The following is a 25,381-nucleotide window of genomic DNA, read 5'->3' on the forward strand; positions in this document are numbered from 1 at the left end:
AACTTCAAGAAAGGGCATTAAGATCTTAAAAATTATGTGTTTGGTTTTCAGTTTAACAAAAGCCATCTACACAATAAAAAAGGCACATAAAGGCAAGTAAGCAATCAATATGTACATTCCATCTCCCACTAACAGCTGCATCAGGACAAATATATATGTAAAGTAAGAGGGCCCTGGTGATTAGAAATGAGAACTTTAGGAGTTGGTAGATTATAAAAGTAAAGTTTTTAAAAAAGAAATACATGAAATATTTATGGATCTACCAAACTACATTTGCTCATTTTAATATAGTATGACATTTTATGTCTCTATTTTTTTCTTTTTCAATTTAGATTATATGGAACTTTTTTCCAACAAATTACTAATTAAGAACAATATTTAGTACTCTGGAAAGAGAGCAACTTGCAGCACTGCTCTAAACTAAGCATGACAATGACAAATATTGTGTAAAGACAATTGACCAAGACCAGAGAGTCAACTCCAATTATTTGTGTTCCTTTAAAAAAAGAAATCTGTTTATTTGTTTAAGCTGCATTCTGCTTATGGACATTTTGGAAACAGAAGGTAGTTACTCCAGTAGTTCTATTTTTAAGGAGGCTTGTTTACATTTTGTGACTATGTCCTTTGTTGTGAATTGCACAGTTTATTTTCAGTGCTACGACTTAACGAGTAAAGGGTAGCTCTTTCACTAGTTTGCTTTTTCAGTAAATTTTGTGTCATGCAACTGCGTAGGGCACATCTTATTCTCCACGGATTTTTGTTTCCTGGCAGTTGTCCCATTTTCTTTTATCTGCGTGTATTCTGTGATCTTATGATATGATTCCTTGTATGGGACCTAACTTAGCCTCTGCCGATCCTTGTCTAGTAGTGGCTTAGTCGTTTTACGCTTTTGTTAGTGTTTCCTCTGGCTTCTTTGCTGCATTCAATAAATACAGGCCTTTGTACATGCAGAAGGGAAGGTATTTTTCAGTATGTTGAGAATGTCACTGAAGAACTTTTGTCCTTTTGCAGTAAAATGTTTGATATCATTTCCTCTTTTTTGCATGTTTCACTAATTTCATATTGTTTGATTTGGCTCAGAAAATTATTGTAAGTGTGGATGATTTTCCTCTATAATCTATTGCTCAGGTTTTCAGCAGGTATAAGTTGGCACAGCTATGCAAACTTACACCAACTGAGAATCTGGCTCTAGCTCTGTGGAGACAGCCTTAGCACTTTTGGGTCTGTCACAGTTACCAAGCTAGCTGCATCTCAGACCCCCAGGTGGCCCTTGGAGTGCATCTCCCAACCAGGTGGTAAGTCTTATTACTTTCACATCTCAGGGTGGAACCCTGCAACTGCTTCTCTGAGACCAAGTGCTGAGCTGCAGCTATCCTGGTTATCAACTGTGAATGTCTCAGCAGGTCTGATTGGATTTGACCCCTATCCTAGGCACTCCTCTTCAGGACTGCTATCAAATGGTAATTCCAGTGACCAAGCAGATTTCATAAAGCAAATCATTGTTTATTCATGTAAGGGGACTGTTGCCCCCTTACTAACATTCAGTGGGGGTGTTTGGGTTGCTAGCTCCCAGCACTAAAAGGGGAAGGGTCGATGGCAAATCAGGAGCCTGAGACTGACTGTCCCCGGGAACAATGGGGAGAGGCCAATGCTCCAGATCAGCCTGATTGACAGGGCGGGCAGGCTAATCAGAGAGTCAGGAGGCCGGGGGGGTCCCGTCCTCCGTGTGAACTGGAATGGCCTGAGACAGACAGAGTGGGGCCGAGCTAAGGAGAGAGCAGGGGCCCGAGCCGAGCTGCTGGGAGCAGAGCTGCAGCCCCAAAGCCAGAGCACAGCCCAGAGAGAGCAGAGCTGTAGCAACCAGAGCCAGAGGGGCCAGACAAGCAGCCAGGAAGCAGGTCAGAGCTGGGAGCAGAGTCACAGAAGCAGCCTGCAGAGCAGAGCTGTGCTGGGGGCAAGGTTGCAGCAACCAGAGCCAGAGAGGCCAGACAAGCAGCCCAGGGAGCTGAAGGCAGAGCAGCAGCAGCAGCCGTGCTGAGGCAGAGTGGAGCTGGAGCCGGGGCTGGAGCAGTCCGGAGCTGGGGCTGGGGCAGTCCGGAGCCGTGTGCAGTCCGAGTGTGGTGAGCAGCTGGGGAGAGTGAGGGGAACCCTGGGCAGTGGGCCCAGCACAGGGAGACGCCTCAGCCAAGAGGCCTTGCAGGCCAAACTTGCAGGGGGATCATAACCCCGACCGGGCGGGGGCGACGCTGGGAAGAAGGGTCCTGCCACCTAGAGCCTGAGAGCGTGTGGCCACCACCAGAGCAAGTGTCCAACCCGCAGCGTCCCTGCAGCACAGACAGGGCCTGAGAAGCAGGCCTGGGACCTACAAGGAACAGACTGAACTGCCCTGACGTTCCAGAGACACTGTTTGTAATGTTCCCTGCCACAGAGCAGGGTGATGTGTTTTCCTTTAACCTTTCCCATTTTTTCCTTATTCTTTTTTAAAATTAATTGTTAATTAAACAACTTGTATTTGCTTTAAATTGTATGGAATAATCAGTGGGTCAGGGAGGTGCCCAGTGCAAAGAGAGTACCCCGGAGTGGGGACACCCTAGCCCCTGTCCTAGGTGACCACAGCAGGGTTGGGGGTCGAGCCCCCCAGAATCCTGGGCCCAGCCTTGTTGGGGTTACGAGGACTCAGCCAGACAAGAGAGTGGAAGGGGAGCCCTCAAGGGCAGGGAGGCCTCTGGGTAAAGGAAGTGGGAGCGGGGACTCAGATCCTTTCGCTAGTCCACTTCACCGGGGTAGTGCAGAAGCCAGGAAAGTTCCCCACAATAGCGGGACCATTCCCCCGCTTACATAATTGGCGTCACGAACAGGATCCTATCCACAGGGTCCATCCCATTGGTTTTCTGGTTAAGTTCTAGTAGCATGGTCCGGGCCTAGTTGAGCACCCTACCATGGCTGGAATTGAAGAACTACGAACCCAGTTTGCTGAACTTCAGCGCAGATTATCAGACCAAGCGGAGGCATTACAGCAAGCTAGAACTGAACAGAGAGAAGCCTTATCGCTGGCCAAGGCAGTAATAGACCAACAGACAGCAGAAGCTAAGAAACCCCCTACTATTTACGTCCCACGAGAGCGGAAGGTCACGGAGTTTGGTGGCTTCCCGACTAGACCAGGAGACATTACAGTAGAGGAGTGGGTCAAGTCTGTGAAGGCGGCTCTGCGTGTGCTAAGAGTACCTGAAGAAGATCATGTGGACTTCATAGAGGAGCACCTCAAGGGCCAGGCCAAGGCCACAGTAAAGTTCATGGCAGTGGCAGACAAGAAAGATGTGGAAAAGGTATTTGAACTCCTCCTAAAAGTGTATGGAGACAAGGTACCTATTGGAACCCGACTAAAGGAGTTTTTTGAGAGAAAGCAGGAGCCTGGTGAAACTGTCCGGGCATACGCATATGACCTCCAGGAGAGAATGAGCAAAGTGGAACGGCGAGACCCTCAGCGAGTTCCAGACCCAGATACGGTTCTGAAAGAGCAGTTGGTGCTGGGGCTCCGTGATGACTCCCTCCGACGTGAAATGAAAAGGAGGTTTAAAGAAGAGCCCAGTAAGAAGTTCCATGAACTCATGCAGGCTGCCATTATGTGGTCAGAAGAAGAGGAAATTCCTGTGGCAGAGGCGGCCAAGCCTAATCCCCATACACGAAGTGGGGGCCTAGTGAATGCAGCTGCTGGGGAAAAGGTCCTGCCCCAAACAGAGCTAACATTGGAAAGCTTAAGTGAAGCTGTCCAAAAACTGGCGGTCCAACAGGGGGAGATGCTGAAAGTGATGACTGAGTTGATGAAAGAAAAGAATCCCATTAGTATGCCAAAGTATCCAAGGGCACCGGGATCCCGAAGAGCCCCACTGAAGGATGAGCTGGGAAGATACATTTGTTACACTTGTGAAAGGCCAGGACATACTAGCCGAGAATGTCCACTGAGAAGGAGAACAGAGTCCCAGGCACTCGAAACCAATGGGGCACCAGGAGCAGGTGGTCCCTCTACAGTAGAAGGCCAAGCAGTGGCAGAAGGATTCCTAGGCCTGTCCTTTGTGGAAAATCCCTCTGCATACAGTGTTGAGAGGAACATGGGCAGTGCCAGCATATCTAGCGATTTCTGTAAGCGAGCATTTGGAGATTGTCTAACTGCTGAAGTATGTATAGCAGGGGTGAAGACCAGATGTTTGTTAGATACTGGCTCAGAAGTCACCACCATTACTGAGTCGCATTTTCAAAAATATCTGAAGGACAAGGACCTGACCATGCACAGCACACGGTTTGTACGTCTAACAGCTGTTAATGGACTGGCAATCCCAGTGGTGGGGTGCCTCGAAGCAGACATAGAGTATATGGGCCAGACACTGCCAGGAAAATGCATCTTCATCCTGAAAGACAAAGCCTCAAAAGGGAGCCATATAGGAGAAGGAGTCCCAGGGATTCTAGGGATGAACATCATTAGTGAGCTGAAGGAGCTACTGCTGCCAGGAGAAGGAACCAGGAAGATGAACTGTCACGAGCACTCTATGAAGAATGCTGTGCTGAGTAAAGTACTGGCCCGAGAGGAGAGGCAGAGTCTTTCCCTGGGCCCCACAAGGCATATGGGAAATGGTAAAGTGGGCAGAGAACGGAAGACCATTATTCCTCCTTGGAGAGGGAAGATCCTTGACGAACACAGCTGTGTACCAGGAAATGAGCTGCAGGTGACGAAGGAGAAGGGAGGACGAGTTACCTTTCTTCAAGAAAGATGTAATGGGAGACTGCAAGTTCCAGTTCAAGCGGCACGTCAAGGGCTGATTCCTGCATATGTGGCTAACATAAGGGCGTTGCCAGAGAAGCATCAAGAAGTCTTTTCTAAGAATGAGATGACCAATTATGATGACCAGGTCAAAGGTCACCATGACAGGCTGAAGACAGCCTGGAAAGTTGCTCTCAGAACAACTAAAGACAGAGCCCAAAGTAGGAAAGGGACTTATGATAGCAAGTCCAGTGGGGCTCTCATCAGATCTGGTGACTGTGTACCACTTCGTAGCCGTAGACGCCGGAGATGTAATAAAATACAGGACAAATGGAAGCCAAATCCCCCCACTGTGATCACCCACAACAATCCCGAACTGCCAGTGTACGCTAACCAGCCTGAACGAGGAGGTCCTGGGATAGTAGTACATAGGGACCAGTTGAAACATTGCACTCTTAGTCCAGACAGGGACCATAGGAGGCGTAGATCAGTACGCCCTAAGGAGGCTGAAACCAATTGGGAAATGGTTCTAGTCCCACAAACCGAATACAGAGGGGGACAGAGTGGGGCAAACCCAAACCCTAACAAGAATGGCCAGATCCTTCAAACTGACCCAGTATTACCCGAGGATAGGAAAATAGAAAATATGGGTAACGAACCGCCAGTCTTAAGAAGGTCCCAGAGGGCTAATAAGGGCGTACTTCCTGTTAGACTTAAAGATAATTATGTTATTGGTTCTATGTAGTGTTTTAATGAATATTGTTATGTATGGTATTAAGAAGTAGATGTGAAATGTTAAATGCTAAATGTTCTTTTAATAATTGCTAATGGGTTGTTAATATACAATGATATGGGTATATGTTGTTACCATGGGGCCTGGATGTACCGATGTAAATATTGTGAATGTGGCAGTATTTTAGCAAGGGGGAATGTAAGGGGACTGTTGCCCCCTTACTAACATTCAGTGGGGGTGTTTGGGTTGCTAGCTCCCAGCACTAAAAGGGGAAGGGTCGATGGCAAATCAGGAGCCTGAGACTGACTGTCCCCGGGAACAATGGGGAGAGGCCAATGCTCCAGATCAGCCTGATTGACAGGGCGGGCAGGCTAATCAGAGAGTCAGGAGGCCGGGGGGGTCCCGTCCTCCGTGTGAACTGGAATGGCCTGAGACAGACAGAGTGGGGCCGAGCTAAGGAGAGAGCAGGGGCCCGAGCCGAGCTGCTGGGAGCAGAGCTGCAGCCCCAAAGCCAGAGCACAGCCCAGAGAGAGCAGAGCTGTAGCAACCAGAGCCAGAGGGGCCAGACAAGCAGCCAGGAAGCAGGTCAGAGCTGGGAGCAGAGTCACAGAAGCAGCCTGCAGAGCAGAGCTGTGCTGGGGGCAAGGTTGCAGCAACCAGAGCCAGAGAGGCCAGACAAGCAGCCCAGGGAGCTGAAGGCAGAGCAGCAGCAGCAGCCGTGCTGAGGCAGAGTGGAGCTGGAGCTGGGGCTGGGGCAGTCCGGAGCTGGGGCTGGGGCAGTCCGGAGCCGTGTGCAGTCCGAGTGTGGTGAGCAGCTGGGGAGAGTGAGGGGAACCCTGGGCAGTGGGCCCAGCACAGGGAGACGCCTCAGCCAAGAGGCCTTGCAGGCCAAACTTGCAGGGGGATCATAACCCCGACCGGGCGGGGGCGACGCTGGGAAGAAGGGTCCTGCCACCTAGAGCCTGAGAGCGTGTGGCCACCACCAGAGCAAGTGTCCAACCCGCAGCGTCCCTGCAGCACAGATAGGGCCTGAGAAGCAGGCCTGGGACCTACAAGGAACAGACTGAACTGCCCTGACGTTCCAGAGACACTGTTTGTAATGTTCCCTGCCACAGAGCAGGGTGATGTGTTTTCCTTTAACCTTTCCCATTTTTTCCTTATTCTTTTTTAAAATTAATTGTTAATTAAACAACTTGTATTTGCTTTAAATTGTATGGAATAATCAGTGGGTCAGGGAGGTGCCCAGTGCAAAGAGAGTACCCCGGAGTGGGGACACCCTAGCCCCTGTCCTAGGTGACCACAGCAGGGTTGGGGGTCGAGCCCCCCAGAATCCTGGGCCCAGCCTTGTTGGGGTTACGAGGACTCAGCCAGACAAGAGAGTGGAAGGGGAGCCCTCAAGGGCAGGGAGGCCTCTGGGTAAAGGAAGTGGGAGCGGGGACTCAGATCCTTTCGCTAGTCCACTTCACCGGGGTAGTGCAGAAGCCAGGAAAGTTCCCCACAATAGCGGGACCATTCCCCCGCTTACATTCAGAATCAAGGCATTCAGAGAAACAGATCTTTAGACAATAAACAATCTATGTGGATCTATCTTGCTTAACCCCCTCATCCTCTCCTTGCAAGTTTAGATAAAGGTCCCATTTGTCCCATGCATCTATTCAGGGAGCTGGGATGACCGAGAGCTTCCCTAGCAGTCTCTCAGAGAGTATTCGCTCACCTCACCCTCAGTGTTTTCTCAGGGCTACTTTTATCAGAACCAAAGGTCTTCGTCTCTGCTTTCCTGCCAGTGTCTTCCCCTATCAATAGCTTTGCTAGCCAGAGCCTAGAAGAAGTGAGACTTCAGAGGAATTGACCCCTCAGTTATCTTTTTGAGCCCCAGGCCCTAAAGGTTTATCTGATGTCATTGTCTATTTTCCAGCCCTCCTCTGTTGAGAGCTCCAGCCGAGGTTAACTCTTTGAGACCATGTAGCCAGCATCATAACAATGAGCAGGGAAATTGAGGCATACAAATAATACAGCTATCTTCCAAGTTCTCTACAGGGTAGATCTGCAAAATCGGTTTTTGCCTCTCCTCCTTCAAAAGATGAGTGACTCTTGTGCCCAAGGTCAATCTTGGGTTTGTGGGAAAGATAAGCAAAGTGATTCTTTAGCTATCTCCTTTTAAATAAGAAGTGGAATGGGTAGTATTCATGCTATAACTTGCTTCCAGCTGCAGGAGAAGTAGAGCCCAGCCATCCAGACTTATGTCCAAAATATAGAAAACATATTAAGAGACAATTATCTGAATAAGCCGAGTCTTGGTACCACTAGGATTTTTGTGGGCATTCTGCTGAATTTAAGTATAATTTAATTAATTATCATAATCCCTCTGAGAAGTAAAGAGGGAAATATTGTCCTCATGTTATAGTTGGGGAAATTCAGACAGAATATAAGGTCTTCATTTTCAAAAGTGTCCACAAACTTTGGGTGCCCAATTTGAGACACCTGAGGACTGACTTTTCAGAGAACTCTCTGCTCCCATTGACCTCATTTGGAGATGTGAGTATTGAGCAATTCCAAAGATCAGGTCTAGGTACCCCAAATTAATGGGCATTGTTGAAAATTTTGTCTGTATAGACTTGATTAAAATCACACACAGAGTCAGATCGTAGTTGAGAAAGCAGGAGTCTCTTGCTTTCAGATTTATGTTTGGTCCGCTAGACTATTTAGCCTCTTACAGTATTGAGTTATTCCTTATTGCAGCCACAGGCCACATGAGCTGCTCAATAGAGGAATCACCTACCTGCAGACAGCAGACCAGCAGCTGAGTGGGAACTTGTAGTAGCTGTAGTGTCATTAAAGGCAGTGCTGACAGCACCGCCTCCAACAGCTGTGAATTGATCTCATGTTCCCTCTAGAATGGAGGATCCATTTTAGCAAATGTTATTATATCCAAAGGGCAGTCCCACATGCCTGTAAGGATACCATGAATAATCTGTAACTCCTGAAGTCTGTCTGTGGTAAACTTTCTACCCTAGCAATCAGTATACATCTGTTTACAGTCTAGTGTCCTGATCCTGCAGAGCACTTAAATACATGCTTAATTTCAAGCACATGAGTAGTCCCATTGAATTCAACGGGATTATTCACATGCTTAAACTCATGCAGGTGCTTAAGCACTCTGCAGGATTAGAGTTTAGCTTTGCAAGGAGAAGGATTAGACACTCACCTTAAAAAAATTAAAAACTGAGATTTCCAGGACTCTAAAATCAGGGGGTGAGGTCACAGGTTTCAAGGACCCCAAGTGCTGGCTCTCTGCATCTACCTATTTATAATATGTCTAAGGTGCCTGTTAATGTAATGTCTAAGCAGAGAGAGACCCAAATGTCTGATATTCCTGGAATGAAGTACTAACATTTTGAATTTCTAAGACCGTTGGACTGTAAAATTTCACTGAAAGTCTAACAAGAAACTCCTTGTTCAGCAGCTTTTTTTCTCTTTGGAACCTGCTCCTTTTTTTGTTTTTGAAGTCTATGGAAGCTTTGCCACTGATATAAATGAGATCCGGGGCATTGATTAGAAACAGAAAGCTCAGGCGAAGGTATTAATGAAAAATGAGCTTATGGGGGTTCTGAAAGAACATACATACATAAGAGTGGGCATACTGGTCAGACCAAAGGTCCATCTAGCCCAGTATCCTGTCTTCCAATAGTGGCCAATGCCAGGTGCCCCAGAGGAAATGAAGAGAACAGGTAATCATCAAGTGATCCATCCCCTGTCACCCATTCCCAGCTTCTGGCAAATTTAACCAACATTTTTCAAACTTCTAAATAGGCTGGGTTCAGCTTGAGGTTTTGGTGACGGTTTAGTTCAATTCTTATTTTATCCAAATGGTTTACCCATTTCTAATCCAGTAGGAGATTTATCCCTATCCACCAGGATCCCAAATGAAAGGAGTAAATACATTCTCAGTTATAATATACATCCATCTACCCATCTGTGTAAAAGCGTGTAAAACTTTTCTGAGGAATAAGCTCCTGCACTCCTTTTTAAGTAAAGGAAAGGTTGTTGTAAAAAAAAGTTTTGCTAAAATGTCTCTGATATGCCTGTTTCTGCTTCAGACAAATTACAACTCCTGCTTTTAAAAACATTAATGGTATACAATTAAAAAAATGTAAAGCTTTACACAGCCCTTCTGGACAAATGACAGAAAAACCTCCCACAAACAGCACATGGGTCTGTTGGTGATTAATCAAAGCATTATTGTTTTGACTCTTTTTTTAATTAACAAGCTTTGGGCATGGATGTGCAACTTTGAGTGTTTGGAAGTCTCAGAATTATACTTGGTTTAAGCTTCCGCTGTTCAAGTTTTGATTCCAGGATGACTTTCCATTGGTATCCTGTTTTATTTATTATTGGCTTGAAGCTGACGAACAAAGGCAGTCAAGGGATAGGACAATAATGTAGACGTTTAGGTTGATTGTGCCTATTATCAGAATAATGTTTAGGTTTATCTTAGGGATACAGTTGGACCCTAAACAATTGTGGTTAGTTCATATAACTGCCATCCTGCAGGGCTCTGATGAGGATTGGGTTTTGGAAAGAACATTTCTCTCCTTGTTAAAACGAAGGGGCAGATCCTAACCTTGGATGAGGTTGGTTGTGCCATCAAAGTGGTGCCAAACTGCATTTAAAGCTGCCCCAACCAGACAGCTGTTGATTCAGCCAGCAAGGAGGAATCTTCAGATGGTGTTGTCTGTGTCAGGGAGAGCTTAGAGATCAAAGGGCTATAGTCCTTGATCTGACCATCCTTTCTTTTTACAGAGCTCTCACTTCTCTGCCAGCTCAGCAGCGCCACCATCCGAGACCCTAGTAAATTCTCAGCCCTGAAGTGTAATGACTTTATTATAAGTTTACTAGTTTTCTACAACCTGGTTGTATGCAAAAGCCAACACAAACGTAGGACCAGATATCACACTAGCAATGTTCTCAGCCAACCAAATCAGGCATTTTACTTTTTAATAGGAAATCCTACATTTTCAAGCCTTTCATTTTCTTTTATTTTGGTATTTCAGCTAGAGAATGATTTTCTACAAAAGAAATCAGGTTCATAGAAAACCCACGGGTGTGATTTAAACACTGGTAAAATATCAATCATTCCATTTAGCTTTTAATAACAACCTTCATAACTAATCATGAAAAGAGAATACATAAAGTACATAAATTACCATAGAATCCCTATTATCTCTCTTATGTGAAACAAATCCACTACTGATATATATAACACAATTGGACTCACTTCCCCAATCCAAATGCAAGAGAGCTGACATGAATCCATATGACACTGGCTAACCCTGAGTGGTGTTAACCCATCAGGACTGGCCAGTGCTGAACAGTCCTGGGGACAGGGCCGGCTCTAACTTTTTTGCCGCCTCAGGCAAAAGAGAAGAGCGCCGCCCCCTGCCCCCCCCCGAGCGCCGCGCCACCAAAGCCCCCACAGCGCTGCCGAAATCCCCGCCCCTCCAAGCACCACGCCGCTCGAAGCCCCGCCCCTCCAAGCGCCGCACCGCCCGAAGCCCCCGCCCCCCCTCCGAGCGCCGCGCCAAGCCCCCGCCCCCCTCCGAGCGCCGTGCCGCACCAGCCCCCGCCCCCCTCCGATTGCCAAGCCCCTGCTCCCCTCCGAGCGCTGTGCCATGCCAGCCCCCGCCCCCCCCGAGCGCTGCACCGCGGAAACAAAAAAAAAACCCTCCAGTGCTGCCCCGACGAACAAATAAATAAGTAAATAAAAACCCGAGCGCCGCACTGCCCAAGGTGCTGCCCGAAGCACGTGTTTGGTCGGCTGGTGCCTGGAGCCGGCCCTGCCTGGGGAGGACAAGAGTGGATTCTGCGCCAAGAAGGAGGGACAATCTGTAGACAGAAGAAGGGGCTGGTTTGAATGGGCTGGCTGCAGCTTGTCTGGTTTCCCTCTAGCCAAGAGCTACCTCTCCTCCCTAATCTGTTTGTACTATTTACCTTGCTCCCGGTCTCATCTTTGTCCTATTACTGAGAGACATTAAGGGGAAGGTACAGCAGAGGAGTGAATGGTCAGGGCAGGTCAGAAAAGGCAGAGTGTTATGAGGTGGCTGAGTACTTAGAAGACATTCAGCAGGACAGAGCAGGAGATTAGCAAACATCAGGTTCTTGAATTGTATATTAGGGTTTACCCTTTTTCACTGTTGTGAGTGATCCCCAGATTTGGAGGGGGCTTCTGTAGAGGAAGGGATCTGTCAGGAGTTGGGAGTGTGAGGAAACAGGTTAGTATCTAAGGCCAATGACAAGGGTCTGTGAATGGATGTGAGAAATGGGAATGAAATTGACTCAGCTCCAGGTTATCATCAACTTTCATGAGTGTTCTTCCAAATGGCCTCATCTGCCAATGGCTATGGAGACATAAAATAAATGAAGGATGCAACATCTCAGTTTGTGAACATCCCAGAAAATGGACAAATAAAATAACTAAAACTCTTATTATTTAACGATATCATTATATTTTATGATATCACAGGGCCTCTGTTTTCCTTGGCAATAACCCAGTTCCTTCAGTCTCAAATTCAGCCACTGAGGAATCAGATTATTACCTTGTAGGACAGAGAAGTGGATTTATTATGGCCTAAATGTAAAGACAGCAAGTCCAATTAATAGTTGATGTGAAAGCTTTTTTTAAATCGTGCATGAAAATATTAAAAATCTCATCCTGAGCAAAATGTGGATTTCCTCCAAGAGGAAAATCCACCCCCTCCCCCTTCAACAAAAGGAGCAAAAAGAGAATTGTCTGACACTGAAAACTGCTTTCAGTTTTTGAAATAAATATTCAAGGTGAAAAATAGATGATTTAAAAAATAAAATATTAAAAAAAAAATACAATCAGATAAAGGTTAATGTAGGATACTGGTCTACATTTCCCCCCACACAACTCCTGTGAAATCAACTTTTTTTTTTTTTTTTTTTAAACAGAGGATAATCTCTAATTTGACAATGTCTCTCAAACCCCTTTCAGATTCAAGCCCATACAGAGAAGTAAACTCCATCCGTCATTGGTTAGTTATATTAGGTCAATGTACGATATAGTTGCCAAATATAACATCCTTGTGTAATTGCAATTCAGAAATCAAAGGGCCAATTTGTAGCCTTAATTCCTGATCCTGCAAGAGGTCAACACTTCAGTTCTGAGTGTCATCAGTTCACATTGTCTAGATCACAGATTGGCTGAGAATTTCACAGCACATGGTCAATTTGCACAGTCGGAGACTTAACTATGGAGCTGCTAACACCAATCCTCAATGCTAATGGCACATTGAGATATGAAGCAATGCCTACCCACAAAAGTGAGAATGTTCAAAATAAAGTAATCTTTCTTTTGGTTCCTCTCCTTTTCATTTTGCATCATTCTCTATTCCTCTCTGTTGCTCTTTCTTCTTCTGTCACTCATTATCATAAACTCTGCCACATCTGCACTCTGTTCACAAAACAAGTTCTGAAACAACTTTGTAACTTGAAAATCACAAAGGAACTTTGACAAGTTTTATAAGTATCTCCTCCCCCCCCCCCCCCAATAATTATTTTTAATATACATTTCAGGATCCGTTAATTCTAGAGCTTGTAGCATTGATGTGGGGTTTTCTTAATTTCCCTTCACAGGAATCACGCTCTATAGCCATCCATATGGAGGAGCCATGCTAGATGAGGACAAAATGTAAGTAAACTGTTAATAAAATAAAAAGCAAAGCCCCAATGGCCAAATAATGAAAGCTGCAGATTAAAACACATGTATATTATATGCAGGAATTTGGCTATGTACAAGTCCATTTAGCTATGCATTTCCACTGCCAGTATATAGTACAAGGGTGTATAAGACATATATTAGTTTGGAGAGAAAAAATAATAATGTGTAACTTATTGTTGAACTTCATCTGTTTTCTGTTCACAAAGTATTTGAAATCAGGACACAAAATTCTCAAAGGTGTTCATTATTTGAAATGATTGAGTTTCTACATGAAGATGTTCATCCTCTATGAAGAGGGAAAATCTTGCGAAGGGTTCACTGTAAATATTCAAACTTTGAAATGTGTGCGTCAGTTAATTAAAGAAGTTGCATTGTCTTGTTCCTATTCTCTGATTGGATTGATGAGCGCAGCATGTACATGCAGTTTTGGGGTCAAAGTGCATCTGTGTGTTCTCTCTGTTGCGAGTCTGAGTTAATGATGACTCAAGATTGTCGAAGAACAGGCTCAATTGGAATTATTTAATCAAAGATTATCAATCAGAGATTAATACAGCATTATACAGAATACAGAAAGAATAGATACATTAGCACACTTTTGTTGTAAGATCAAGATCTGTGTCTGTCTCCCTTCTTCCCTCTAACTGGAGGAATGCAGTTTTATACCTCAACTAAATTCCAACACCAATGTCATTTTATAGGGTTTTCAAGCAGACACCATCTTTGCCAAAAGAAACATATGTTCTGATGTCATTTCTTTATATTCTCAGTTTACCTGATTTATGTGTGAAGGCATAATTATTTACAGCTCAGAGGACCAACAATTCTTCAAGACAGACTCCACTGAAAGATATTTTCTCCCCCCATAATCATTCTTCCCTGTTGATTCTCTAAAGGAAACATCTGCTGCAACAATAATCTCATCAGTTTTTCAAGGTTATATATGTATTTGTAAGCATTTTACATATATGTATGTATGTTAAGAGGATTGTTTCTCAGACTATCAAGAGTTCTATTGACATAGAGATGCCATGGATTATTAGATACAGCACAGAATTCCTGAATAGGGTTACTTATCAGTCAAGGACCAGTGTTCTGGGCCTTAGAATTCAACATACTCTTTGTTAATATCCTAACGATTCTAAAGAATAGTTAAGATATAAATGAATCAAGTATACAGAAAGAAAAGGACTAAAGAGGTTAATATTGACTAAGAGATACTAACATTTCTATATCTATACTTGTATCATGGATGTGTCTGTATGTACATACTACTAATCTCATATTTATCAAGATAAGTAGCAATTGTTTTGGTAATAAATGGGACTTGCAAATATTTGCCTGCCTTTGTTTTAATGGTACCATTTTGTTTTGAATCCCAGAATGGAGAATGTTCGCCAGTGTGGAGTGGCACTGTGTATCATGTTGGGTTTCTCTATCCTTACGGCATCCATTGGAAGCTCGGTAGTGAAAGACAGAGTGTCCGGTACAAAGCGGTTGCAGCACATATCTGGACTTGGCTACAAGACCTACTGGCTTGCTAACTTCCTGTATGATATGGTACGTACTGTGTAAGGCAACACATGTCTCTGCATGGCTGCAGGTATGTTTCTGAATGGGTTGTTTTGGGTGGACTCAGACTAGTGGAGGAGTTGTGTTCATAATAAAATGCATTTTTAGTACAGTGGAATTCTGTTAGAAATGTTTAGGGTAACACCCTGTTTGATTGTTACATGTTAAGACTTCCATTCTGTATATATCCACTGTATTATACCCATTCATTCTTTTCCACTGTAATATAAAACTCCACCCGGCAGGGATTGTGTTCTCTGTGTTTTCCAAAGTTGACTTGTAAACTGCACTCTCCATTGTGGGTAATGTATATAGTAAATAATAGAATATATGGATTCATATGCAGAGAACTTCCTAACTCAGATGCAGGCATACAAGTAAAATCTCTATCTTGCAAACGGAGTTCCACTTCCATTTCAGTGCTCATGTAGCTAGGTTAGATTATTAGCAACATTAATTCAGTCTCCTACAAACTAACATTCTTCATCTGCAGTTAGTGCACCGAAAAATATGAATATCTTTCCATCCTTTGAAAATATCAAGAACATTGTTTTCTAAATCTCTCCCAATCAGTTCCTTACTTACCAAGTGCAAAGACACCAAAACATGCATGAGAAGGAAATGACTTTTGGAAAGTAGGATTTAACACACGCAGTTAAAGCATCACTGTGGTTGGAATTCATGGCTCCACTTACAAAGTGTGCGAAATTAGTCTTTGGGCAGGGAGCTAATCAGGGGTGAGGGAATAGAATTCACCATACCAGCTTGCAGCCAGTCTGCAGTGCAACCTATTTACAGTCACTGATCTTTTGTGTCCCCTGTGTATGGTTGGCCCATGGAGCCATATAATAATGGATTCTGTAATCCATCCACAAACAGACCATGCAACACTGACCTAATCAGAGCCAAAGCAGAGACCCCAACTCCCTGGTATGCTGAAGGTGAATTCCCTCCTCCTAGAAGAGCTCAGTAAAATCACTGTGTATATATTGTGACAAAGTTCCTCTTCTATCTTGGTGGGTCCTGCGCTTATTGGCGGATTTTCTTGCCTAAGAGATTCACCATGTTGGTTGGGGAACAGCCCAGAGACCTTCCTCTCTGGAAGAACCCACGGTCCAGGTCAATTGGGAGGTTTAGGGGGAACCCGGGCCCACCCTCTACTCCAGGTTCCAGCCCAGGGCCCTGCAGCTGTCTATAGTGCCTCCTGTAACAGCTGCATGACCACTACAATTCCCTGGGCTACTTCCCCATGGCCTCCTCCAAACACCTTCCTTATTCTCACCACAGGACCTTCCTCCTGGTGTCTGATAATGCTTGTGCTCCTCAGTTCTCCAGCAGCACACCCTCCTTGCACCTCTTGCTCCCAACTCCTCACACTCGCACCACAAACTGAAGTAAGTGAGGTTTTTAAAACCCAGGTGCCCTGATTAGCCTGCCATAATTGATTCTAGCAGCTTCTTCTTAATTGGCTCCAGGTGTCCTAATTAGCCTGCTTGCCTTAACTGGTTCTAGCAGGTTCCTGATTACTCTAGTGCAGTCCCTTCTCTGGTCACTCAAGGAACAGAAAACTACTCATCCAGTGACCAGTGTATTTGCTCTCTACCAGACTCCTGTACCCCACTGATCTGGGTCTGTCACAATATACATATTCTGTTTAATTATTTTAGTGGGGGGGTTTCTAAGGAGGAGATGTTTTCTGGCTTGTGAGACTGGGTTCTACTGCCTCTGGAACAAATTGATGTCAATTCAATTATCCAGCAGCTTCACCTCAAAACACTCCAGCCAATCTGTATGACAAGGGAGGAGCACACTTCTGCAATACTCCTTATCCTTGTTAGTTCAGGGAAAGAAGGACTCAGAATGCAATCCAGGTCTAGCACAAAACAATTGAAAGCACTGAGCACACAAGTTATTCTTGGGACACAGATTTTTAGAACATTTGTGGTTCTCAGTCAAACTATTTTGAATCTGTAACACTAGAGCTTCATTCAGCTGTTGTCTAAAATGGGACTTTCACACTTGAGCAAACTTGAAATAAGAGAACATTTACACAAAAAGCCATTTATTTAGCCAGTAAATTTCTGTATTCCCTTTGCTCTCATTTCAAATAAGGGTACTTGACTGAGAGCTTATTCCCTCATAGTGAGGGCACGGCTTCTCCTTGTGCTTGATTGTGCAGCAAAGTCAGCTCCTTGTTAGTTTTGCCAGTCCATTGCTTTCAAAATGTTGTTACATATTCTGGATGATGTATCCTGGGCTGGGAAAGAACAGGCACTGCTTAAATGCTAATCAGACTGCAGGTAAGTTAGAGATTCTGAATGCATGAATATAAGAAAAGTCAAACGTGGACTCCTCCCAGGCTTTGTAGGAGTTCAGATCATGTCATATGTCATTAATTAGATAATCTTCCTTAGATTTGTGATAAATTTTAATATTGGATTTATGATCCCATTACCCCATGATAATCTGTCTGTTCTTAATATGTCAATTAATTAAATTAATATTTCCATTAATATCTTCAATGATAAGAAAAATGTAATATGTAAAAAATATTATGAGAAGTTATGTTGCTCTGGGCCCAATCTAAATTAACGTTGTATCATAAATCATACACAAAAAGAGGGCAAAATTAAGATTGCATGTGCAACCTTAACATTCACAAGGATGTTTCAATCCTTGCCTGCAAAACCATCACATCTACTTAATGTAATATTTTTATGGAAAATCCCTAGTGAAAAAAATCCATGGACTGGAGCTCTTTAAACAACACCTTGTTCCACTTAATGTTCACACTGAAGTATTCTAGGGTCCCTGAATAGCTGAAAACTGCATTTGTGGAACACTGTTGCATGAAACTGTTTATAATAGTTGTGTGGGCGGGCGGGCGGGGTGAGAAGAAGGGGAAGGAAGAGGGGTGGGTGGGTGTGTTTTTTTTCCCCTCCTTAATTCACTTTTGGGCAGTTACCAGGCTGGGAAATTTTCAGACTAATAGGTGAAAGTTTCTGAAAACTGGTAGTATTAATGAAAACATTCACCCAAACTTACTTATACAGTTCTCCACCCTAACGCCAACATAAACATAGTGTGCAGTCCTTTCACAGGGGCTAAAAATTGATCAGCTGCTTGAATAACGTGCACTGCAAGCAGGATGAAAATACCACATCCACTTCCTCACATCTGGCTCCATTGTCCTCCTCTTAAATCTTAGAAAATGACAGTCTCCAAGGTGTTAAATTAGTTGGGAACTAATCAGTGTCCTGTGGGATGAGTCTGATGTTTCATATTATTCCTCAGTTTGAAAGTCCTTTTTAAAAATGAGAACCCTATTATCATTCCCTCAATAAAAAGAGAGGGTGTTGTTATTAATCATTATCTGTAACAGTAGCACCTAGAGGTCCCAACTGAGACCAGGGCCCCAATGTGCCAGGTGCTGTACAACACATATTAAGAGGGAAGTGGACTGGACTGAAGAACGCAAGGCTCTGAATGTGAAGGAGGCCTGGAGTTAGTTTCTACAACTTTGACTTAAAGTATCTGAAACCTGCAAAGCAAGTGGGGAAAAAAAATGTAGGGAAGGGTTGCAGACCAAGCTGGATGAGCAAGCATCTCAAACAGGTGATTAAGAGAAAGCAGAAAGCCTACAAGGAATGGAAGATGGGAAGGATCAGCAAGGAAAGCTACCTCCTGGAGGTCAGAAGGTGTAGGGATAAAGTGAGAATTGTGGAAAACCAAGCAGAGTCAGAGCCTTGTAAAGGAAATTAAAACCAATAGTAAAAAGTTCTATAGCCATGTAAATAAGAAGTGGGATCACTAAGCACTGAGGCTGGGGTGAAGATTAAAGATAATCTAGGCATGGTCCAACACTTAAACAAATACTTTGCCTCAGTTATTAATAAGGGTAATGAAGAGTTTAGGGGTAGTGGCAATGTGAATAATTGGAGTGAGTTTATGGAAATTACACACCCAAGGCAGAAGTCAAACTCAAACTGCTTATTGGGACTAAATGGAAGGGGGGATAATCTCCATCCAAGAATATTAAAGCAACTAGCACATGAAATTGCAAGCCCAATAGCAAGGATTTTTAATGAATCTGTAAACTCAGGGGTTGTACTCTCCAACTGAAGAAATGCTAATATCGTACTTATTTTTAAGAAAGTGGGGAGGAGGGAGAAGTGATCTGGGAAACTACAGGCCTATTAGTTTGACCTCAATTGTATGTAAGGTTTTGGAACAATTTTGAAAGGAAAAGTAGTTAAGGACATAGAGGTAAATATTAATTGGGATAAAATAATGTTAAGGATAAGGAAATGCAGTGGATCTCATCTACCGGGATTTCAGTAAGGCATTTGATACAGTTTCCCATGGGAAATTATTAGTTAAATTGGAGAAGAAGTGGATTGATATGAGAATTGAAAGGATAAGGAATTGGTTAAAGGGGAGACTACAGCGGGTCATACTGCAAGATGAACTATCAGGCTGGAGGGAGGTTACTAGTGGAGTTCCTCATAATTGGTCTTGGGGGCAATTTTTATTACTGACCTTGGCATAAAAAATGGAAATGTGCTAATAAACTTTGTGGATGACACGGAATTGGGAGGTATTGCCAATACAGAGGAAGAGTGGAATATCATACAAGATGATCAGGATGGTCTTGTAAACTGGAGTAATAGAAATGGGTAAAATGTAATAGTGCAAAGTGCAAGGTCATGCCCATAAGGACTAACAACAAGAATTTCTTCTATAAGCTGGGGACTTATCAATTCGAAGTGACACAGGAGGAGAAAGCCCTGGGTGTATTAGTTGATCACAGGATGACTATGAGCTGCCAATGTGATGCAGCTGTGAAAAAAGACTAATGCGTAGGATGCATCAAGTGAGGTATTTCCAGCAGAGACAGGGAAATGTTAGTATCATTTCACAAGGCACTGCTGAGACCTCATCTGGAATACTGTATGCAATTCTGGTCTCCCATGTTTAAAAAGGATTAATTCAAACTGGAGCAGATGCAGAGAAGGGCTACTAGGATGATTAGAGGAATGGAAAATTTACCTTAAAAGAGGAGACTCAAGGATCTTGGCTTGTTTACCCTACGCTAATGAAGGGTGAGGGGAGATATGATTGCTCTCTGAAAATACATCCGAAGGAGAAATACCAGGGAGGGAGTTATTGAGGTTAAGGACCCACGTTGGCACAAGAAAAAATGCATATAAACTGGCCATCAACAGTTTAGGCTTGAATTAGATGGAGATTTCTGACCATCAGAGGAGTAAAGTTCTGGAACAGCCTTTCAAGGGGAGCAGTGGGGCAAAAAATCTAAATTGTTTCAAGACTGAGCTTAGTAAGTTTATGGAGGGGATGGGATGATAAGACTGCCTACAATGGCATGTGGCCCATCTGCGACTGCAAGTAGCATAGATTCCCAATGGCTAGAGATGGGGCACTAGGTGGGAAGGGCTCTGAGTTACTACAGAGAGTTCTTTCCCAGGTGTTTGGCTGGTGGGTCTTGCTGACATACTCACGGTACAACTGATCACCATAACTGGGATCGGGAAGGAATTTTCTTCCAGGTCAGATTGGCAGAGACTGTGGGTTTTTTTTTTTTACCTTCGTTTGCAGCATGAGGCACAGGTCACTTGATGGCTTAAACTAGAGTAAATGGTGGATTCTCTGTAACTTTAAATCATGATTTGAGGACTTAGTAACACGGCCAGAGGTTAGGGGGCCTATTTCAGGAGTGGGTGGGTGAGGTTCTGTGGCCTACAATGTGCAGAAGGTCAGACTAGATGATCATGATGGTCCCTTCTGACTGTAGAGTCTTGTGAGTCTGAGACAGTTCTTGCCTCCAAGAGTTTACATTTAAAATTGACAGAAGAGACTAATCATGGGGAGATAAGCAGCAGCCCGGAGAGGTGAAGTGTCTTACCAAGGTCACACATCAGGTCATTGGTAGAACTGGGATAAGAACCCAAGAACTGGGAGAATAATCAGTCCTGTGCCTGATCCTTTGCACAACTATCATTCCATATGCTAACTGTTGTGTTAATGGCAGATAGGAACATGTATCAAGGGGAGGCTAGATTCTTTATTGTCAAGCGTGTATGTTACTGCTGTGTGTAAATGCAAACAGTGTCAGTTTCTGTTAAAAATGTTAGGTGATGCTTCACCTGCATATGTTCTCATTTATTAAAGTCAGGCTGAAACTGTCTCTCAGTGCTTTGCTGTGGTTGCTGGATTGTTCAATGAAACCCTAGTGGTTGTGGTGCTGCTGCTGCCCATACTAAATGCGTGCAATATAGTTTGGGGGCATTGGAGCAGCAGTCCCACATGGATCTATTACGTACAGGAGCTGGCTTCTTAAATTAACATCAAGTGATGGCAGCTAGGATTGTAGGATTGGAACAAAGGTAAATGTATATACTTGGATTGTATTTTTGCAGGGTTTTTGAGCAGAACAGTACTCCAGCTGCCCAGTGGTGGAACTACTGAGTACAAGATAGCAGAACTTCACTGCCTACTTATTTCCAGTACGCTATGTAAAATAGAGTTGCTACCAATCCCAAAGACACTTCCATGTTCATTGGATAAGACTACTATGAGATGCTCTCCTGCAATGTTTCTGTTTTTCTTCTCTTTCTAGCTGTTTTACCTGGTTCCAGTCGGCCTGTGTATCAGTGTTATTGCTGCCTTCCAGTTATCAGCCTTCACTTTCCGAGAAAACTTGGCAGCCTCAGCTCTCCTGCTGATACTCTTTGGGTATGTGATTGGAGATGCTGCTCTAGAATTATGGCTTGTTTCTTACAAACAGAAATCTTTAGGCTTGGTTTGCACCTGCTGCTGGGTGCATGATTTTCTGTCTTTGCAGACGATTATGAGGCAGCAATGGATAATGAGAGAACAAGCTGCAGCATGAGGCTGAATGCACCATAGGGGAAATGGAAGGGAGATTTGCTCACTCATAATGAGAGTAGTACTAAAAATGTCTCAAGAAGACACTCAAGCTGTACAACAATCTTTTACTGTTAGAAATTGATTGTGTGTTATTCTCACTAAAGGACTCATCTAGGTGCCAAAAATAGTAGCATAGCCAGGCTTGAATTTCAGTGGCTGGATTGCAGAATATCACCAAGAGCTGAAACTGTCTTTTATTATATTCATTGATGTGAGAAAGTTGGCCAAGTTTGAGCTCCAGACTGGTTGAGTTGGCCAAGTTAGAGTTCCAACAAATATTATGAGATGGGAAAGCACTTACCTAGGCCCGCTTCAGCTAATTTTCCAAAGTCAATTTTTTACAGGTGAAATAGTTTCTATTAAGGAAAATGGGTCTGGTATTTGCTTTATAATAGGCATATAGGAATCGGCATACTAGATCAGACCAATGATTCATCTACTCCTATACCCTGTTTCCAGCAGGGTGATTGAGAGGAAAGTGTAAGATAAAGAATTATGGAATATACTGCCCAGAGAGGAGGTTTCTTCCTTACCCCAAGGAATTGATGGTTGGTTTATTCATGGGGAGATATATCCCTTGTAAATGTGTATCTTACCTAACATATCTGTGTCCTTATCATCTATATAAATGTTGAATCCTTTTTGATTCCTGCTGTTGACCATAATATGTGAATGGAGAACTACATAAATTCTAACCTCTCTCCGCACACCAATGGACCTGAAACAAGTATACAAGCCTGATTTAGTGTCCATTGAAGCTAGTGGAATGACTTCTACTGTATTCAGTGGGTTTTGGATCAGGCCTATGCGGTATGATGCTGTTACGCGGTATTAGTGCTAACGTTATTTTTGTTATTTTAGCCAAGTTATGGTTGAAGTTACTTCAGAATATGTGTCTATTAGAGAGTTTGAGCATTTACAAAAGCAGAGCTATGGCTGGCTTGTAATGGAGTTCAAACCATTAAGGATAAACCTTCTTGTACTGTGTGGGCCTGATCCAGCTCTAGTTGAAGTCAGTGATGTAACTTCCATTGACTTCAGTGGTGCAGGATCAGTTCCTGTATCAGTGGATCTTAAAAAGTACTGTACCAATCAAATGTTCAATAAATTTAACAAGACTCCAGGAAACGCTGTGAGATGGACAAATGCATATATTTATTTGTACTAGGCCTTATTCACACACCATCCCTTCCTGGCTCCAATCACACAATTCAGTGAAGTACTTTTGTGACTCTTTCCTCTCGCCCCCACGGCCATAAATGTTTCATGTAATTTCCTTATATGTATATTCTGTGTCACAGTTTTTCCCTTTAAATTTTTCAGTAACAATTTGTGATCTTAAAAAGGCATTTTATCAGGCTTTGTCCAACCTAAAATAAAGACAAAAATCCTTAATGGCCCAGTTATGTGACAGAAGCTTAACATTACTGAAAGCATTCTGCTTAAAAAAAAGATCATCATCCAGGTGTCTTAATTCAAGTTGGGTTACTGACATTTTTTAAAATATCCAGAATTCATGACACAGCTTCTCTGTCCTTATTTTTTTTTTCTCTGCCTGGTAGCAGAAATTTTGTACGGCACTACCTTTCATGCACATCTGTCCAAAATGACCTGTCCTCAATTCAAAGTATCTCATGATATATGGGTGCTTTAAACTCACTTTTGCAGGAGGGGAAGGCAGAAAAATAGAATCTGAGACTGGTATGGACTTTATGTGATCTGCCAGAACTCCATACAATTTTAGAGCTAAATTTTTATATTCTTGGTTCTTAGTCAGAACCTGTTTGCTCAGTTTACTAGAGAAACACCTGTAGGTTAAATTCTCATCTCATTTATATTGATGTAACTCCACTTAAGCCATTGAACTCCATTGTCTTCAATGGAGTTATTCTGTATTTGCACTAGTTTAACTCGATAAAATTCAGAGTAGTGATTTCAGCACAAAGGGGAGGAAAGTCAGTTAAGGCATGGAACTGGAAACTTGGAAATAAAAGTTCTAGTCTAAACTCTGTCACAAACTTCCTTGGATACCTTGAGCAAGTCACTTAACCTCTCTGTGCCTGAGAACTAGGGATAATAGCACCTCCAACTTAACAGGGGGAGTGGGGAGGTTTAATTCACTAAAGTTTGTAAAGTGTTTTGAGATCCTCACAAGGAAGGTGCCATAAAAGTGCAAAACACTATGGTCTCCTTTGGCCTTAAAATCTGTTCTTGTTCATTTAATCTGATGTCCTGCAGAACACCCAGTTTTATAGCCTTTCACTGTGTGACTCCTGGAGTGACTCAATCACTTGTGTTTCAATAAGACCGTAGTTTTTCAAAAAGACATGAATAAGTTCATTTTTGGTATGTGAGCTGCTCATGTTGTATATGCAGTCCTGCCCGATAGTTCTGGTAAGCATGTCCTGCTTTGCATTTTTTACTCCAATATACTGTTCTTTCCACAGTGTTCATGCTCAAGTGACTGCCCTGGACTACACTTATGGGCAACGTTCTGTGGGTATATCTCACTCTTGTTTGTCAAGAAGCTGACATTTTTGCTCTTTTGTGCATCAGATGGTCTGACTGGGCAACATATCTCTGCCCATTCTTTCTTTCTTTAGTCACCTAAATATTACTCAAATTACTTCAAATTTATGCTGCCATATCTCAGATACTACTGTGTGAGAACTGTATGCTAATATTGACGTTTTAATGGTAACCACTGTGCTAAACATTTGTCCATTATAGATAATTCAGAGTGCTAATGTGCTGTCTGTAGCAGACATAAGCTATCGCTTGGAGATGGTTTTCACAGCGCTTAGTTCCAATTCCAGCATGCTATAATTTTTTTGCGGTGAAATCTATAGGAACAGATGGCAGATGTGTGACCAAAGTTTATTGTTAAACAAGTTTCTTTTTACTGTATCTCATTGTAGCTGAAGTGTATAAAATGGCTTGGTTTTGCAATTGTTCAGAAATCAAGGTGGTGAGCTACCTGGAGCCATGAAAGAAAAGATATGAGGTTAATAAACAGAAAAGAATGTGTTACAGCTGGTCCTCACATAGCAGTAGATATGTATGTGAAATACAGGAAAGTATGGTGAGCCAGATAGGTAAGTGTTTCCACCAGTGAGGCTGAAGGATTTGGAAAGGAGTTATAAATCGTAAAATCAATGAGTAGCTGTTATATTTCTTTACAGTGACACAAAGGATACTGAGCTCAGGAGTCGGCTGGTGGAGTAAACCATAAATTATTTATGATGTGGTTCTATTCTTTTTTTTTACTTGTTTCAGATATGCAACTTTACCATGGATGTATCTGATGTCCAGATTCTTCTCAAGTTCAGACATAGCTTTCATTTCTTATATCTCCTTAAACTTTGTGTTTGGTCTTTGTACCATGCTGGTGACCCTCTTGCCTCATTTGTTAGCCACAGTTTCCAAAGCACAGGTCAGTATGTACCCTCAGCACCATTTCCCATAAATGATGTGTGTAGGAATGTATTTCCAACGCCAAATACTTGCAGTTTAAATTGTAACGAAATATCTCACTTTTTCTTCATCCCAAAACATTATAGGTTATTGTTCCTCACAACATTTTATAAACCCAAAGGCTTTACTTGTTTTAAAAAAACAAGAATTGCACTCTAATAAT

At 43.1% G+C, this 25,381-nt stretch overlaps 1 protein-coding gene across 1 annotated transcript in view; it reads left to right on the plus strand.

Moving 5' to 3' along the window:
* ABCA13 (ATP binding cassette subfamily A member 13) overlaps nucleotides 1–25,381 on the plus strand; it is a 268,723-nt gene that overhangs the window by 182,453 nt on the left and 60,889 nt on the right. The window contains exons 46-49 of the mRNA XM_065583912.1: nucleotides 13,143–13,197; nucleotides 14,607–14,784; nucleotides 21,434–21,549; nucleotides 25,021–25,177. Coding sequence (XP_065439984.1) covers nucleotides 13,143–13,197; nucleotides 14,607–14,784; nucleotides 21,434–21,549; nucleotides 25,021–25,177 — 506 coding nt within the window. The remainder of the gene's footprint in view (nucleotides 1–13,142; nucleotides 13,198–14,606; nucleotides 14,785–21,433; nucleotides 21,550–25,020; nucleotides 25,178–25,381) is intronic.

This window comes from Chrysemys picta, chromosome 2 (assembly GCF_011386835.1).
Source record: "Chrysemys picta bellii isolate R12L10 chromosome 2, ASM1138683v2, whole genome shotgun sequence".
NCBI lineage: Eukaryota > Metazoa > Chordata > Testudines > Emydidae > Chrysemys > Chrysemys picta.